Genomic DNA, 19,420 nt, shown 5'->3' with positions numbered 1-19,420 from the left:
TGCTCACTGTAAGAAGAAGCATCTCCTGGAGTAGCACAGCATCTCTGAGCTGTGATCGTGCACCAAACACATCCTGAATGAATGAGAGATCCCTGCAGATGTCTGGAGCAAAAACTGCATAATATTAAAGACATACCTGCTTCAAACCTTATCTTCCATTCCTTGCTGTTGAAGTTGCTGTTGATGATGGTCCAGAATATGTCCGCTCCATGCGGAAGGGACAGAGCATGAAGAAGGAGAGGCACTGCTAACGAAGAAAGCTGGGAGAATTTGGATTTGACAACTCGCCATAAGCTGGAGAAGAAAAGCCAAACAAAGCTCATCAGTTCACACCATCACTCACAGGTTTTCATAAACTATGTACAAAATGGCAACATAACTATGCTGCGAGGCTAATGATCCTGCTACTTCAGGGAGTTCGTATTCGTCCCTGGAAGGCAAAACATCTTGGTCCCAAGACAAGATGATCATTTTCTGCTTCCAGTTGGAATACTGCCTCTGTTTACACTGGGAATTTACCTCAGAAGCAAGTGGGGCCATGGTATACTTCAAATACCTGTTTTTTACCTCACCCAGCCGTGTCCATGAACTGGGGCCCTGGACCTTTGCCCCAAACTCAGCCATAATGCCACCACTGTTGTCACGCACCATTGTTTTGCTATAGACAACAAATATCCAACTGGCTTTGCAAAAGTGAGCGGCTGGCTAAGAGCACATACCTGGCAATCAGCATGTGATCCTGAATATAGGCTAAGAACAGGGGATGATCCTTTCTTGCGATGTATAAGCACTCCCCATGAAGACAGAGAATCTTTAAGCAGTTCAACATGTTAAAAAGGATATCTGGCTCTTCAAACCGAGCCATTTCCTGTGTGAAAGCAAACAAAACAAGCACATTCATTCCAACCAAAGTACATAATCCTTTGTTCTACAAATTCTAAGAAAAAGCAGAAGGTCATCAATCAAAAACACAACTGATGTTAATGTAAGTCACGAGAGAGAGGTGATTCAAGCCTCGTACTTGAAAGAAAACACTCTGGGTGCGTTCAGACGGGGCGTTTCAGCCGGCATAAACTGTACCGGTTGGAACCATTGCAGTTTATGCCGGCTGAAACGCGATCACACTTACCTCCTGTCTGCGGAGCCCATTGCTGTATGCCCGTTCACACACAGTGGGCGTCGGCGGTTTGTTGGGTTTTTTTAACTTAGTTTGCGCATGCGCATCGGCAGCCATCCACAGAATGGCGATCTTCGCACATGCGCAAAACACCCAGTCCAGGAAAGCATGCCCTGAAGAGAGGACTTACCTTTAAAGTTTAAAGAGCAAACTGGCCTCCCTGAGGTCCCGGACTCCTCTAAAACATTAAACTAAGGACCTGTTCTTTCTTTTTTTAAACAAACGCCGGAGCAAAGCTTCGCTCAAGCGCAAATCACCAACCTAAAAAAAATGGCGGGCGAAAATCGGAAGCCTTGGGCTTCCGACTAGAAGTGGCTCTACAACAGTGTAGAGCGATCAGACGGGGGGGGGGGAAAAGCAATTACAACCGTTGTACCGTTGGGGACCCAGTGGCAGAATAAAACGGTTTAAAGCTCTTTGCAACGGTTAGGGATTGAAGGCAGATGTTCGCCGTGTGAACGCCGGTAAGTACACCGATTCCAACCGGCACCTATACCGTTGTAAATGCCCCATCTGAACGCACCCTCTGTCTCATATTTTTTACCACTCCAGAGCTTAGGAAACAGCCAGACTAGTGTAGTGGTTGAAAAGTTACACTAGACTTGGGAAACTCACATTCAAATACCCACTCTACCATGCTGGGTGAGAATAGGTAATTTGAAAGGAGACCTCAGAGAGCCACTACCAGTCTGAGTAGACAATACTGACTTTGATGGACCAAAGGTCTGATTCAGTATAAGGCAGCTTCATGTGTTCATGTGACCTCAGGCCAGTCATTTTCTCTCAGCCTAATTTACCTCAGAGGGCTGTTGGGAGGGTAAAATGGAGGAGGAGAGACCAATATATGCCCACACCCCCAAGCTTCTTAGAAAAAGAATGGCATAAAAATGTACTAAATAAATAATGTTCCCATAGAATACTAGGGTTAGAAGAGGACTTCTAGGTCATCTAGTCCAGCGGCCCTGCTCAATGCAGGTAATCCAAACTAAGAAATTGGTTCCGTTGTCAAACTACCCTTTGTTGGAAATGTATGTGTTTACAAGGTCTGATGATTCAGTCATTATAGGGTTAACTTGTATTCCTAGTTTGCTATTGTTTAGACTGACCTGGAAGGGATACCTGGCACTAAGCCAATGGGGAATTAGCCCGGGAAAAGTAGCTTCTACTGTGATACAGATTGGTCATTTGTTTCAGGTGACTTCCTTTCTAGGGGTCAAGAAGAAGGAGAGAATCTCCACCATTCTGTGTGTGCTTGTTTTGACTATAGGCAGCTTAGAAATGTAGCTCTTAGTGTTATGTTAATTTGTAGTAATCCCGTGAACCCTTTACCCTTAGAATAAAGGTTTTTTAAAAGCAAAGAAATCTCTTCTTTCCAATAGAGCAAGATCCATTTAATAGTCTAAGTATTAAACATTTTTTTGACTATTTTTCAACACCCTTATCATGAGGAAATCCCTCCTTATATTCAGCTGCAATCTACCTTCCTGTGGGAAGTCTGTCAGATCTATCTTTGCCCTTTGGAACAGCACTGAACAATCCCTTGCCCTCCTCTATGTGACACCTCTTGAAGCAGCTGTACAAGCATGTCCTTCCTCAGTCTGCTCCAGGATAAACATACCAAATTCCTTCTACTTTTCCTCGTGAGATTGGTTTTCCTCACCCTCCGCCATCTTGACTTCCTTCCTCTGTACCAACTTGTCAACCTCCTTCTTAACGTGATACCCACAACAGGACAGAGTATTCCAGATGAGGTCTAGCTAGCAGAGGGGGATCATTAGTCATGACTTGGATACTATGGTTTCTATTAACACAGCCTAAAATCACATTTTTCATTTTTGGCTGCTATATCACACTGCTGACTCTTCTTCAGCCTGCTGTCCTGTTATCCTTTTTCACGTGTACTGTTGCCAAGCCAGGTATCTCCCATGAGCCCAGATTCAAAATCAAAAGGGGGGATGGCCTTATAAAGACTCCACTATTCCACTCAACCAAATCCATAAATCCGAACCAAAAAAAAGATTAGACTTTACCTGCAATATTGTGTATATGAGCTTTAGCGTCACCGGGAGCTGCTGATAACAGAATTTCCTCTCGGTGTCGTTTTTTATGGCTGTGGAAAAGCGACATATACAAAGGATCACAAACATCTAAGTGAAGCCATGAACCAACTGTTGTTGTTTTAAGTATTTCTGGGATAATACAGGGAACCACATCATTCTCACGATTTTTGCAACCATCTTGTTACACTTAGTGACCTGGAGCTTTCTGGCTCTCCATGCAATAGTATTCCCATCATGGATAGGGAGGTTCTGCCAATGTAAGAAGACCTTCCAGCTGATAAAATATCACAACATGGGTATGTTATTAACTGGCTGTGTAAATCCACTGTGTTCCAAGTGGGGTGGTAATGAATTGAGAGTCAGACAGGAGCAATAAGGCAAATGTTAAACAAATCTGCCTCTCTGTCTCTCTGTGTGTGTGTGTGTGTGTGTACTGAGTCACTTCCTGTAGCTGTTCCCTCACACTCTATCTTCCCCTGGGCCCAGTGTTCCATCTAAGCTGAGTTAGTGTGAGCTAGCTCACAGTTTTTTAGCCTCTGGCTCACACATTTTTGTCTTAGCTCAGGAAGGAGGGCTCCAGAGCAAACTAATTTATGCAGCAGCCAAATCACCTGCTCACAACTTTAATGCTGGTAGCTCACAAAGTAGAATTTTTTTCATAGGACTCCACAGCTTAGAGGAAGCACTGCCTGTACCCTTGAGTTATTCCCTCATCTACTTTCCTAACTCAGTTCCACAGATACATGTCATACAGTATACACAGTGGAGTCCTACGTTAGTTCAGGAGCTTCATTTTGGTACTACTTTGTAACACTGAATCACTTGGCATCATCTAATATGAGTCAGACATGGAGTTAAAACAGATGAGATGCTGGGAGATTCAGGACTGTATCCTCCCACAGTTTTAAAAATGCTAGTTATCTACACAAGAACTCAGTTAGGTGACCCAGTTGGGACCACCGACTAGGGTTGCCAAATTGAAATTGGCCGGGAGCGGGGGGCTCCCGGCTGATGTCCTCTCCATGCGCGCGCATAGCACGCGCCGCGTCACCCGGAAGTGACGTCACACACTGGGGGCGGAGCCACGCCATTTGAGGGGGAAACTCTTTGTTTCCCCCTCAAATGGCGTGGCTCCGCCCCCAGCGTCCAATGTCACTTCCGGGTGACGCGGACGCGGGGGTGGGGTTTCCCCCGGACCCCGATTTTGCGGGAGCAGGAATCGGGACTCAAAACCGGGGGGAATTCCGCCCCCCGGGGGCATTTGGCAGCCCTACCACCGACAGAGAAGAGGGTTTTACCCCTTCTCACCTACTCAACAGTCAATTGTTCTTTAAGTGTCAAATTGGGGCAGAGCAGAATAATCTGTTACAATATCAGGACTGCAATCAAAACTCTTTCTGTTTTGGCCTGACCTGGATAGCCCAGGGAAACTTGATCTCAACAGATCTTGGAAGCTAAGCAGGACTGACCCTGACAAAGTATTTGGATGGGAAACCTCCAAAGAATACCAGGGCCGGGAGGTCAGAGGCAGCCTATTGAGCCACTTCTCTGAACATCCTCCATACTCCAGTAGGAAGTCACCATGACTTCCAGGCACGGGCACAAACACACACCCAGACAGACAAAAATGCAAACCCCCCCAAAAAAAAAACCCCACTTCGTTCTATTTTCATCCCCTGATGTTGCACCTGAGAAGGAGATCCCAAATCTGTTTTGAATTTCACTTTAGGTGAAATTCAGAATTAGTGTGAAGACTGTGACATGTGAAACAGCAAAACTACAGTTCACCGCATCTGGGAGTCATCTGATATTAATAAAGTGCTATAGGAGGCAGGGTCTAGGCAGGTAAAATGCTGGCTCATTTTCAAGATACCATAACCAATGGGTAGTCCCCATATAAGTTTTCCAGATTTTTTTTCACATGGTTCTCAAATATAAAACTGCATGGGAAAAAATGAACACTGTCTGGTTCAGTGAAACAGATCTCATCACAAATGTGTTTTCTGCTGTTTGTTTTTTTTAAAATAATATTTTATTTCATTAAACATGTCCAACACCAACACCACCCGTGTGCAACTTCCAGGCATTAGAGACATAAATAAAATTCCATACAGTATTATATCACAATCAATCTCAATACAACTCTATTACTCTATTAACCTTCCATCTTAATCTTATAATCAAATTAACCTCTCAATTTCCTATTAACTGACTAATCACCCCAAATTTTTTAAACTTTCCCAAATACCCCGCCATCCTTCTAAACCAGTCCTCCTCCTGGTCATTAACCTTTAACCCATTCATTCATTCATGAATGTGTTTTCTGCTGTTAATTGTCTTGTGAAACCCACACTTCCCCCCACCCTTTAACCTGGGATAGGAGATTGAGGATGAGGGGCAACTGTGACTAAGGCTGCAATCCTAATTTTACTTTTCCAGGAATAAGCCTCACTGGATAAATGTGACTTTATATCTGAAAAGACCTTCTTGGGCTGTCTCCTTAACAGTGTTATTTAAGTAGACTTGTGCCCTTCTAAGCCCATTGATTCCAATGTATGCCCTTCTTAAATTAGTCTTGCACTGCAAGAGTCACAAAAGTCAATTGAAAGCATTAGAGAGCACCATAAAATCTAGGTGGTTGTAAAAGCAAGAGTTTTGAAATACAAGCTCGTCCACCTTCACTCTACCTGTATTTCCTGTTGTCTCTGTATGGTTCCCTGGGTTTTCTCCATGCTTTGGTGCTGGTTTTTTCTCCTCTTCCCCTTCAGTTCCTATAATGAACTCAGGTCTACTGTATAAAAGACTGTCCTCAAGGTTATCTGTAGGTTCCTTTAGAACAGAACAAGGGGTTAAATTAATCTCTTGATGTCCACCTTTTCATGTTCTAGGCCAAACATACCTCCTGAAGACTTCAGAGAGTTTTTAAGCCTGAGCTAGGGTTACCATCAGGCCTGAAGAAAATTGTTTTTCTTTTTGCATGAACACTTGTACTTCAGTAAAAGAGGCACCAAAACTACTACCACTGATCTAGGCAAGACCTGTTCAAATATTACACTGATGCATATCGAGAGCCTCCCAACTGCATGTAATGGGAGCATGTATCACCTGAAATCCTCCTGATAACATGCAGTTGCTATGAAGTTTGAACAGTGGCAACACACATATTTACCATGTATGAACAGCTGCCATACGCACTTATCTGTGGATTTTTCAGTGTTTGTACCCATTGTCTCTCAAGGCTGTAAGTTCATTGGAGATACATCTATCTGAAGAAGTGTACATGCACAAGCTTATACCCAGAATTAAACTTTGTTGGTCTTAAAGGTGCCACAGAACTCAAACTTTGATCTATTGCTCCTGTTCACATAACACAATAGCCACATGTATTGGTGGTGGTGGGGAACATGGGTACTGCATGCTCGCATTATGCAGAGTTGGTAGGCTCTGGGTACATGACATTGTAAAGTCTGAAAAGGTTTCATTCTGTCCCTCTTCCCTGTCATGGCTGATCACTACAAAGGCTGCGCACAAGCTCATTATCTGCTGACCTTGATCAATGGACATTCCACTGGGTCTCTGAGGATTACAGCTGAATATTTCACATTCATTTCTCACATGGCTTGTGCCACAACCAATTTCAGTACCCTGGTACATGAATCTGTAATTGCAACCAAGGGGGTTGAGCACTTGCTTTATAATGAAAAGCTGATGGTTTAGAGAAAAAATCAGGGAAGGGTAATGATAGGGGCTTATAAAACTATGGTGGAAAGAGAGATTCCCCTCCTCAGACCTATAATACTGGAACTCATGGGCACCCAATGAAATTAATGGGCAACAGATTCAGGACAGGCCAAAGGAAGTACTTCTTCACTCAAAGGATGGCTTATAGAATTTGACACTATGTGATGTGTTAACAGTCCCGAGTTTTATTTGCTTTAAAAGGGGATTAGGGTTATTAATAGAGGATAGGTCCATCAATGGCTATTAGGCACGATGACTAAATGGAACCTCCGTGTTAAGAGACATCAGACTTCTGAATAACAAGGCAACAGAGGGAGGCATTGGACTCTGTGATCTACTTTGGGGGGCATTTGGTTGATCCCTGTGAGAAACAGGATGCTGGACTAGATGGACTATTGGTCTGATCCAGCACTGTTTGCACTATGACTATTGGTCTGATCCAGCACTGTTTGCAAAAATATGGGTTTCAAATACATACTTTATACTGCTGTATGTGCACTAATAACAAACATAATCTGTAATGTTAGTCTACATTAGACAAAAGCAATAGATGGGTGTACACTGGGGCAATATCCTTACATTTATTGCCTTGCTTACCACTAGCCGGATTTCTTCTTTAGGGGCTAGTCTCTCCAGCAGTTCACAAGCCAACTGATAGCACAGGATACTAGACTGGCACAGGTTACATTCAGTTGCCTTTTCATCTTTCTGGCAAGTGTGAGAGCCACCCCAGGGGGCTTGGAACACATTGCATATGATAGAAATTATGTCTTTAGAGATGTTGTTTTCTAAGCCCAAGGTAATGCCATCATCTTGCAATTCCATCTGAAAAACAAGTTTCAAAAAGGATTGTGGATGAAAACAAGCATCGGCACAAGATAAAAACCACAGGCAACCATCTGCTAGAATTGCCATCTCCTTTATGGACAGAAGTTCTAGGTCTTTCAGATCTGCATGGCATGCACAAAATCTGCATGGCATGCACAAAATCTGCATATCATGCACAAAATCTGCATATCATGCACAAAATCCCAGGAAAAAATTGTCTTGTCAAGCAGCTTCTAAATGCAAATAGTCTGTTTCAGGGGAAGGGTCACAGTTCTATAAAGGGGATAGAGGGTTCTAGAAAGGGACAGGGAGGATAGCAAGGCCCCGGTCACACTGGGGGAAAAGGTGCAGCTGAAGTGCGGCTTTTTTGAGTCACATCAAAAGAGAAGCGCAGTGGCGGGATCAGACAGATCCCCCGAGCCGCCGCACAGTTGCTCCCCGGCATGATCAGATGCCAGGGGGAAGCAACAGATTGGTGAGCGAGGCGAGCCTGCTGCGCATGTGTGCGCATGTGCAGTTCTACAGGGCCTCCGTATGCTGCAGGGAGATGGGCGCGTCGGCCATCAGACGCCGGCCCGTGCTGCGCATCAACAGGTAGGTAGTACTCTTTTGGGCCCTGGTCACACAGGAGGATTTGCCCCGTGGGAGGGACGGATAGGGGGCGCATCAAGAGGGCGCAATCATACCGCAACATCTGGGAAGTGGCGCGCCCCCGTCCCCAATCTATCCCTTCCAGCCGAAAACCTGACGCAAAAAGGTAGCACCAAAAGCCTAAGTCTTCCTGAGTGTATGACAATATCTTTTAGCCAGTCAGACAATTGGCTGATCTAGTCCTGTGCTGTCTACTCTGAGGGACAAACAAGAAGCAGACATGCACTGGAGAACTGCACATGTGCGCTCATGCGCAGCGGGCTCGCCTCGCTCACCGATCTGTTGCTTCCCCCGGCATCTGATCATGCCGGGGAGCAACTGCGCGGCGGCTCGGGGGATCTGTCTGATGCCGCCACCACGCTTCTCTTTTGATGTGGCTCAAAAAAGCTGCACTTCAGTCGCACCTTTTCCCCCAGTGTGACCAGGGCCTTGGTGCTACCTTTTTGCAGCGGGTTTTTGGCTGGAAGGGATGGATCAGGGACGGGTGCGTGCCGCTTCCTAGATGTTGCGGTATGATTGCACCTGCTTGATGCGCCCCCGATCCGTCCCTCCCGCGGGGCAAATCCTCCCGTGTGACTGGGGCCTAAGAAACAGAAAAGATGGATAGTTCCTGGGTTACAGCTAACACATTGATTGCTTTGGCACAAAGTCTTCCTGAGTGTATGATAATATCGTTTAGCCAGTCAGACAATTGGCTGGTCTAGTCCTGGGCTGTCTACTCTGAGGGACAAACAAGAAGCAGACATGCACTGGAGCTTCTGTTTCTGGAACTCCTAATAACTCTGTGCCAGCTTAATTCCCAGGCATGCAGGGGCTCGATTTGGCTGCTTGGGGAGAGAGGGCTTAATTCTTGCACCCATAGGTTTACGCCAGTGAGGCAAGCAGTGGCACTGTATGACTGTTTCAGATCAGAAAATGGTGTGGGAGAGAGGCTCAGGCCCCATCTCCCTGCTGTACTTTATGTCCCAGAATGCTTCTTCTGCAGTCACCTGCTTCAGGATGAGGTCAAACATCAGGATGAAACAATTCAAATTCATCTCATCATCATCACAGTCAAAGTCAATTGTTCTTCCTCCTCCTCCTCCTCCTCCTCCACCACCACCTCCTCCACCACCACCACCACCACCTCCTCCTCCTCCTCCAGGGTGCCCAAAGTTTTTGAATGGGCTGCGGAAGGGACTGCGCATGGAACTGCGGAATGGACTCTGAAACGGACTTGGGAATGGACTCAGAGTATTATGCTGAACCCTGCGTCCAGGATCAGAGGCAATGCTCACCTGGAAAAGTAAAAAGAATCTCTTTAAATGCAATCAAAACGCAAAGAACACTCACACACAAAATCGGTTCTTGCATCCCTAACTGATATAAAATAAACATAGGAATTCTGGATCAGAAACACAGGCAGTATGGTTGCCAACTGACAAAAAAAAACCCAGGATGACCTACTCCTCTCCCTGCAGAAATCAGCAAAGAACTTCACAGCATGGAGGTAAGAAATCATAAGCAGGTGGTAATGCCAAACATCAGAAACCAGTAAACAAAAAGATGGCAACAGTATTTAAAATATGTTTAAAAGGCCTGATAAAGTTTTTTAAAAGGGAACAGTTCTTGAACACACACTGGAATAGTTAGGTGCACCAAAATCATATTAAAATGAAAAGAACTGCTACTAAGGACATTTACTTAAAATTTAATTTCACTACTTTCAGCAGAGCCTATTTCTCAGGAGGTGCGTTCAGTATTACACTTTTACATGCTTAGCTGTGTATTCAGCCTCACTCATTTTCACAGTTAAACATACTTAGCTGGATCATGCCCATCATTTTAGGTAAGGATGTGCTTTCTCTCAGACTAAAACAACATGGATAATGCATTACCCTTCGAGCTGCAAGGTTCCCAGTTAGTTCACTGACTCTTGACTTCCTCTGATTTGCCAGCTCTTTCACAGAATTAACCCCATCCGAAAACATGCTGATCAGCAACTGAAGAGGAACCACAATGTCTAATTCAGATAACACCTGGAAAGAAGCCAGAGACATTCTCAGATCCATGGGGCCAACCAATACAATATAGACCCACAACTATATAGGCTGAGGTATGGAGACAGATCAGTGATAAGATACACGAGGTCCCAGGTTCCATCCCTGACATTTCCAGCTAAAGAATTTCAGGGCCAAGCCAGATGGGATGGCGTCCTCCCAGCCATCCATTCTATTGTTTCCATGCACTCATGCATGCACACAACACCACCTTATCAAGTGCTGAAATGGCTGAGCCGTCCCCTCATAGCTGTTTTGGCATTTGAAAAGGTGGGGGTGACAAGAGTGCCCTCACAGCATTTTTAAAGGACTTTAAAATGGCGGCAGCATTCTCATGGCATCCAAAAGGGAGCCATCGTGTTAGGGATGTTAGGGAAGACCTTTGGGGAAACCACTGCCAGTCAGAGCAGACAATATAGAGAAACGGACCGATAGTATCAAGCAGCTTCATATCATGAAGTGTGGAGACTACCATAAATCATGATATCATGAATATCTCCCGCCAATGGAGGAAAACTTTTTTGTTTTGTTTTGCATTTCCCCACTGAGCCTCTTTCCTGTTTGGCGTGTTGCGTATATCCTACTCTTTCCAACTAAGAAATATTTCAGACTAGACCAGTATAGGGCATAATATATAAAACAAACATCTTCATACTGTGCCCTGGTACCCAACAGAATCAGAACTGAGCACTAGAGCCCAAGTGCCAATACGACGCAGACTCACTGGCAGTCTTTAAGCAGAGGCTGGACAAACACTTGTCAGGGATGCTCTAGGCTGATCCTGCATTGAGGAGGGGGTTGGACTGGATGGCCTGTATGGCCCCTCCCAACTCTGAGATTCTAAGGTTCTAAGGAAATGCTCGACATCCTTGCTTGAATCATATGATCCAGTCTTTGCACATTTGTAGCTATGATCTAAAACAGAGACTTTCTAGCTCTCTGCTCACATGAATAGCCTTGACGATTTAGGGGTGGAAAGTTGGTCTTGCTAAAGCACAAAGCACAGCATAGCAAAAGCATAGCAATGGATTTACCAAGCCACTTAGGCTGATTCTGCATTGGCTTTTCCCTCCATTGTTTTATGAAACCCACATTGGAAGAGAAATTCCCCTCTGCATTGCATGCTGCTTTCACTTCCTATGATCATCGGATTTTATGGTAGCCTCCACACTCCATGCTGCTTTCACTTTCTTTGATCATCGGATTTTATTGTACCTTCTGCATAGATTTATGGCCATTCAAGGGTGACTTTGCAGTCAGTATGGCCTTGCCCCGAGGTATTTGAATGTGGTTTTGAGCTGAACTTTTCCCTCCCAGTTGAGAAAATGTGGAGCAAATGCTAGATGCAGAATTGCCCTTAGTCTCTGTTTGTGAAGGTGGCCCTAAAGGCCAGTTAGCATCGACAATTTCAGATTTTAAGCAGGTTTCAAACAACGGCAATAACCTCTGGAGGCTTTTACCCCTTTCAGGGCTGGAATTGCCTCTTCACAACACAGTGTAAAAGTGAACACTCACATGGAGCCAGAGTAAAGCTTGCTCTTGCACAGAAGAAGGATACCCTGTGAACCGACAACTTATGAAGCCAAACATCTCCTCCATGGAAAAGGGAAGTGGGCACAACTCGATGTCAAACATTTTGCTGCAATAGTCAAAGACGAAGGTAGATCACTAAGTACTTTTCACAAGTTTCAAGAAAGACAGAGCTCTTAATCCCTAAAGAATAGTATCTCTGCTATACCATATCCGAGGTCTACACCTACACAAGCCAAACATAGACTAGTCTGATGGATTTCATTTTTACGTAGCTTAATCCTGGTAACTCTTGCCAACCTAGCCGTTCGAAAGCAAGAAATTGCAAGAAGATAAATAGGTACCACTTCAGTGGGAAGGTAACAGCGTTCCGTGCGCCTTGGTGTTTAGTCATGCCGGCCACATGACCACGGAAATGTCTTCGGACAGCGCTGGCTCCTCGGCTTTGAAACGGAGATGAGCACCGCAACCCTAGAGTCGGACTCGACTGGCTTTCGAGCAAGGGAACCTTTACCTTTACCTTAATCCTGGTAAAGGCAATAATGCTAGGAAAAGCTGAAGGCAGTAGGAAAAGCAGAAGCCCCCACATGAGATGGATTGACTCAATAAAGGAATCCATGACCTTTGGTTTGCAAGACCTGAGCAAGGCTGTTATCGATAGGACTCTTTTGGTGGAGGTCATTAACTCATAGGGTCACCATAAATTAGAAGTGCCTTGACAGCATATAACATCTGCAGAGATCCTGCAGCTGTATTAATTGATCGTTGCAAATATGACAAATCTTGTGGCACATTAAAATCTAACCCTGGTGCAGGGTTTTTATTAGAGACATGAAGTGGACAGTGCAGTTGTTGCAAGTATATGAATTCATGGTTATGAATAAATATAAAATGACAGACACACTTGTAACACCTTGCTTATAAAAGTTCATGCCATTAAAAAAAAAACCTGTGAGTCTTTATAATGTACCAAAGCACTCTTTGTTGTCTTACCTATAATGAGCCCTGTGAAGATGTTTAGAATTCTATATATTGTACTGGCATAAGGAGAATGGGAGTATGCTCTATCTTCAGTGTCTGCAGTGAGCCTAGCATCCACACAACTGTATGTTCACAGCTCTGTGCACATGACAAAATGGAGGAACCTACATGCATGTGCTTCTACACTGGGATAACTCACAGCAGATGTCTGACTGAAGAAGCAGATGTCAGAAACAGTGACCCCCCAAGTGGCCACGATCTTGCTCCTCTCTACACAAGGACAAAGCATGCAATTTTTAAAATCTGCATGGAATACTAACATAGCTACTCATTTGGAATGTTTTTTATAAGCCAAAGGTTTTTGCTTTTTTAAAAAAAAATGGATCTGGTATTTTAATTTTAAGCCATTTTGAGCACTTGCTGATAAAACATGGTAGAAATTAAATGAAACGAACGCAAGTATATAGCCTGCAAGCCAAGCTCCTCTCCCTTTTCCAAAACAACATGCCACACTATGGTCTGCCATTAGGGAGTGAAATGGAGAAAGCTTGCATGGATCAGTTACAGTGCAAAGGTTTCAACAGCCTCCAAAAGGCTTTTTGCTGTATGGTATTATTCCTCTGTCAGTTTGACGACTGACATTCCAGCACCAGGGAGTCAGACGGGGAGCCAGTCCAGACCTGGACCTTGACAAATCCATTTTTGCTCCCCATTTGAACTTCCTGATATTTAAACCAGATGGATTTGAAATGTAAAGTCTTCCTTTTACAAAAGTTGTCGTTCTTTACTGGAGCTCAGGTAGAAAGATTGAAAAGTTCCCATCTGTTCTGACTTACCTTAAGACTTCCCTGAACTCCTTCAGCTGATTGTCTGGAACTTCAGTCCTGATGGCTTCTAGCCATTCTGGCATGATGCAATCCCACACAGGTTGGTTTATTACATTATACGGAATCAAGCACAGAATTCGATTCAGGCCTTCCTTTAACTGTGTCACGGTGCTACAGGACTTGTCCCAGTATCCACCCACCTGAGGGCAATTCCAGGAAAAATGGTTCATTTTCAATAGAATAAATCGAAACAACACTGCGTTACAATGACTCACTCATACATTTCATTCTCTCATTTCTCGAATCAAAATTCAAGCATAACTGGGAACGTCCAATATTTATACATCCGATTTTTGCCAAATGAGTGCATTGCTGCCACAGAAAAGACATGGCATGTCTTCTCACCCTTGCAAATTCCATCGGTTTAGGAAGGAGGCACATCACCATGACATCAAACCGAACGTCACACACTGTCTTCAGCCACTTGGTGACAAACTGGGGCTTGAGCTTCTCCACCAGGCTACCAACTTCATCGTCCATCATGTATGCTGTAGAATGGAACCACTGAAAGACCATGCTGACAAGCCGGGCCAAGCTCTCTGTGGGAGTGTTCTCACTAGGAGTGCAGAGGCTTACCTGGAAAACATGTTTGGTTCATGTGAAGAAATGCCTTTTTTTTCCTGGGAGGTTTGAAATGAGCAAAACCTCCATGCTGCATTTTATTTATTTTTGTCTCCCTCTGGGCAAAGACCAGGCAGGAGGGGGGTGGAGTCAGTTCAGTTGCTTCCCAGACGTACCTCAGTTCACATTCATGCAAAGGCTAATAGATCTAGCAGGAGAGACAGTGGGTGGGTCAAGCTCTTCCCCTTCTCCTGGCAGGGAGATATGGAGGAATGAAATGCTAGAGGCACTCCAGGAAGGAAATGTTTATATCCAGCATAAAAACTGCAGTTTAAAACTGCAGGGAGCGATGCGGGACATAAACCAATGAAATATCAAATTGACCACTAGGGGGAGCAAAACACATGTAAAACAGGGGAAAAACCTCAAAGCAGCAAGACAAGTGAGGAAAATGAGAATGCAAAAAAGCCATAGGTTGCTGAACTAGACAAACAACCGATCTGATTCAGTGAGGCGCTTTTTGTGTTCTTATAATACTCAGCACGGTGTGGAAGGGGAAAGAGACACCCCCACGGCCAAGAGTAGGTATGATCCATTCTCCTGGAGCCAATATATAAACCCACCAGCTTAACTAAAAGTTTTCTTTCTTTTGCAAGTATTTTTTAAAATAGCCAATATTGGTCTAGCTTTCCGTAAATAATCTTGTGCTGTAACGTGACGAGCGAAACCAACTTTTCTATTTATCTGTCCTGCCTTTCCCAGAAAATTGGAATGCTGTGTAATCTGATTTTAAGCATATCAAACTTTCCCCCCCTGGGATGTTAATAATCTGCTATTCTCACAGAGCTCAGCACTTTGACTCTCCAGTTTCATGACATGAATCTTGATATTCAGATACTAGAATGAATCAGAGTCAGCCAATGCCTCATGCTCCTTCATTCCTGACTTTGCTATTCCCATGGGCATAACCTTCCGATTTGTGTTACTAGGACTGTAATGATAAACACATTTACTGTCAGTAAGCCCTACTGAATACAGAAACTGCACTTACAAGTTAAACATGCATTGGATCAGGCCATGCAGCAAAAATGAAAGACAGCTTTCTGGAAATTTAAAGGTATTTTATTTATTTATTGTTTATATTTTGTTTATATTTGTTTATATTTATATCCCGCCTCTCCAGATATCTGACAGAGCCATCAATGCCTGTAGCCTATACATTGATTGTCCCAGTATGGTATACACAGATTTGGCAGGTTTTTCTAATGCTACTAGAACCTACAAAACATGTCTCACAAGGGAATGTCTTGAAAAACTACCATCTGTACACTATCAAACTCTTTTCTGTCCTGCTGCTCTAGTTCGCAGGGATCTCCAATAAATTCCACATATTTATTTAGAAAATGTATATGCTTCCTCTCTGAGGTTAGCTCTTTAAGGTCCTAGACTTGCTCAAGGTAGACCTAGTCCTAGACCTGCTAAAGGTAGCTCACAAATTAAAAAACAAAACAAAACAAAAATCATAAAAGCACAAAGTCATTACAATTATCAAACCATAAAAACCCAGCCATTAAGAAGCCAACCAGAATGTTAAATATTTAGCAGCCTAAAATGATCCTCATAAAACTGTCCTCAATCAAACTAGAAGCAGACTGTAAAAAACAATTTTAAAAGACTGAACCCCTAAATTAAAAGCCTGGCACCTAGAAGAGAGTAAGGTAGGAACCAGACAAGCCTCAAAGTGGAGGAGATTCCAAAGGTGAGGTGCCACCACTGAAAAAGCCCTGTATCTGTTTTCTGCACTCCTCACCTCTGCAGGTGGGGCCACAGAGAGCAAGAACTGGAAGGTAGATCTTAAATGACAGGCTGGGCAGCATGGTCCTTCAAAATACTCAGATATAATGAGAAGGTCCTTCAAAATACTCAGATATAATGAGAAGGTCTGTAGAACTGAAAGAAGAGGGGGGAAAGAGAAATGAGAAACAGCCAAGCATGCTTACCAAGAACCAAATTCCAAACTGGCTCAGGAGGCGCTGGTCATGCTTGTCATCGTCTTTGTTATCAAAGTCAGTGTTGTCCAATGAATGATGTGAAGAGGAGAGGCCCAGTTGCCTCCTGCGGTTGAGTTCATACTCTCTCTGTTCCGCATGGAACTCCGCCTCTTTCAACAAGCTATAAAACAAAAGCAAGGACAATCTATGAATTCACAGTCCCATCTATCCATTTGTGGGCCTTTTTGTCAAGCCTTTCTGTCATTACAGCAAACCTGAGAGGTGATTTAGACTGAGAGGGTGACTGATCTAAGCTCACACACTGAGCTTTAAGCTCAGTGGATTTGAACCCAGCTTTCTCAGATCCTAGTCCAACACTCTAACCTGCAACATTATTGAACCTGTGGGTACTTATAGAATTTTAAGAACACGTAGTGGGCATACGGGCCCTGGACCCTCCTGGCCTGGACCCACCCCCATCCCCTGCTGCCACTTAACAGGCCAGCGGGAGGAAATGGGAGGTCTTCAGCAACACACCAATGTGCAATATCACTTCTGGCATAAAGAAGTGATATCACTGTGTAAGTGCAACACTCTAGGATTTACTCAAAACTCTGTGATTTTGAGTGAATTCTAGAGTATCACTTCCATTTACTCACAGAAGTTACAAATTCAAATTTCCTCTTCTTAGGAGGCATTATTAAGAAAGGGGCCTCAAGTTATTGGTTCACTTGTAGTTAAAATATTGTTAAAAGGAGTACATAACTAACCTGGATAGCATAGGCTAGCCGGATCTCGTCAGATCTTGGAAGCTAAGCAGGGTTGGCCCTAGGGTTCTCAAATCATTTTTTTCACCACAGCGAGGGACTCCCGGCTTGTGGCTGGAGCGCGCGCCGCATCCACATCACCTGGAAGTGACGCGGGCATGCTGGGCACGCTGGGGGCGGGGGCATGACCATCCGAGGGAAAACCATAGAGTTTTCCCTCGGATGACCGTGGCCCCGCCCCCAGCGTGCCTGGCATGGTTGTATCACTTCCGGGTGACGTGCATGTCGGGGTGGAGTTCCCCCCGGGGCCCGATCCGCCGGCGGCGGGGAACGGGCCTCTGGGGTGGGGATTTCCTCGCCCCCTGGGGGGACTTGGCAAGCCTAGTTGGCCCTGACTTGTATTTGTACCAGGGTCGTGACACGTAGGCAGGCCATGGTACACCACCTCTGAATGTCTCTTGCCTTGAAAGGCCCTACAGGGTCACCATAAGTTAGCTGTGACTTGACAGCAAAAATCCCCAACTCTTTATCCTGTGAGTCAGTCTGGTCAGAAGCAGGAAAGAGGGCCTGGATTGGAACTTGCATGGGAGAAACTGCTAATTTCTCTGCAGGCCCAAATTAAAGATAAAGCATCCAGCACTTAGCAGCAACAGAAGAGGAAATAAATATTCTGGATTTCCTTTTCTTTGTTTTACTGGGTGCCACATGTAGGATTGGCCCCTGTTCAGAAAACCCTTTTTGAAGGGTGCTGAAGATCCTGTATTTACACAGTTTGTTACGTTCACAGCACTAGTGTCTCTAGTATACATGTGGTTGCTAAGCTGTTATATTTCAAGTTTATGATGAATTATGTTATTTTGGAAAATGTACTGTCTTGGATATCATCTTGAAGAAATTTAAGAATTGCCTGACAAACCACAAAGAATGCTGTCATTTCTTGACTTGAACCATTTCCAATTCTCCACTTAAAGGAATTTAGGAGAGGGGTTTATTTAGCCAAGGTTCTGCTGAGTTACACAAGCACAGCTGTGCCAATTGCACATAAAATATGTGCCGGCTTTGATATGTACCTGCAGAACAGCCATTTTGACAGCTCCACATGAGGCAGAAATAGGTTTCAGGTAACAGCAACAGAAAATAATTCCAGATACATTCCTCTGGAACGCAGTGGAAAAGAAGGAACTCTAGATCTGACACTGCTAATCTAAGGCTGCGGTCACACGGAACAGTAGCCACACAAGTGAGACGGAAGACAGGCGGAGTTTCCGGGCGCGATCTCACCAGCACATCTGGGAAGCGTAGCACTCCCGTGGCTCAACCGAGGCTTCCCGCTGAAACTGCGTGGCAAAAAACTAGTACCTCGGAGGTACTAGTTTCCGGAAACTGCGGGGCAAGGGTGGGCGTCTGATCGCATTTCCGGTGGCATCCGGCGCCCGCCCATGTCCCCTTGCAAATAAAGGGGTTTTTTTCCCCCAAGTCTCTGTGGATGCGCTCACGCACCCAACGGAGCATGCGCATTTGTCGTGTACAGAAAAAAAGACAACCAGTTTGCCGCGCTGCATGCTTCTTCGTTGCGCGCCGGCTTGTCCTGTGATCAGCACCTCTCCCTTCCCACGGAACCTCCACGGTACCTCCACAGGACCTCCACGGGAGGTCTGATCGAGTAACCGCGCGGTAGTTTGCCCCGGGGCAAACAGCCACACTTCTCCCCCCCCCCCGCAGTTTCCTGCCCGTGTGACAGGGGCTTTCATGAACTAGACTATGGCTGCGGTCACATGAGCAGTCTGTGGCACTATGGTAGCATTACCTGAGCAGAATAAATGGGCCCCTCCGAACAAGAACATCTGCCTCCCATGGCGCAGTCGTCTGCAAGCCATGCTATTCCGCAATGGAAGCGGAATAAACAGATACCAGAGAAAGTCTGGTATTATTGGGTTGTTCGAGGTTCCCTCCAGGTTTTCCGATGGCTGAACTCTCTTGTAGTGAAAGGAACCCAGAAGGGATGTCTGAACCTGCAGATCCATTTCCACCGCTGGGTTTGAGTTTTTTTAGTTTTTACCTATAAGCGCATGAGCACATGAGCACATATGCGCATGCACCCACCTGCATTTTTTTAAAAAAACAACTGGGCAGCACGCTCCATGGCTGAGGCGCTGCAGTAATGCGGATGCTTGACCATGGGATGGTCGCGTGGGTAACCCATAGCA

The 19,420-nt window shown here is 44.9% G+C and overlaps 1 protein-coding gene across 1 annotated transcript in view; it reads right to left on the bottom strand.

Moving 5' to 3' along the window:
- UNC79 (unc-79 homolog (C. elegans)) overlaps nt 1–19,420 on the bottom strand; it is a 140,937-nt gene that overhangs the window by 99,195 nt on the left and 22,322 nt on the right. Inside the window, exons 10-21 of the mRNA XM_015414741.1 lie at nt 16,456–16,627; nt 14,240–14,470; nt 13,844–14,034; nt 12,012–12,135; nt 10,335–10,475; nt 9,584–9,734; nt 9,447–9,529; nt 7,576–7,803; nt 5,925–6,066; nt 3,208–3,287; nt 720–868; nt 137–294 (exon numbers count right to left, since the gene is read on the bottom strand). Coding sequence (XP_015270227.1) covers nt 137–294; nt 720–868; nt 3,208–3,287; nt 5,925–6,066; nt 7,576–7,803; nt 9,447–9,529; nt 9,584–9,734; nt 10,335–10,475; nt 12,012–12,135; nt 13,844–14,034; nt 14,240–14,470; nt 16,456–16,627 — 1,850 coding nt within the window. The remainder of the gene's footprint in view (nt 1–136; nt 295–719; nt 869–3,207; nt 3,288–5,924; nt 6,067–7,575; nt 7,804–9,446; nt 9,530–9,583; nt 9,735–10,334; nt 10,476–12,011; nt 12,136–13,843; nt 14,035–14,239; nt 14,471–16,455; nt 16,628–19,420) is intronic.

This window comes from Gekko japonicus, unplaced genomic scaffold (assembly GCF_001447785.1).
Source record: "Gekko japonicus isolate JY-2015 unplaced genomic scaffold, Gekko_japonicus_V1.1 scaffold1518, whole genome shotgun sequence".
NCBI lineage: Eukaryota > Metazoa > Chordata > Lepidosauria > Squamata > Gekkonidae > Gekko > Gekko japonicus.
Note: the sequence above shows the minus strand (reverse complement) of the source record. Positions and strands in the feature narration are given on the sequence as shown.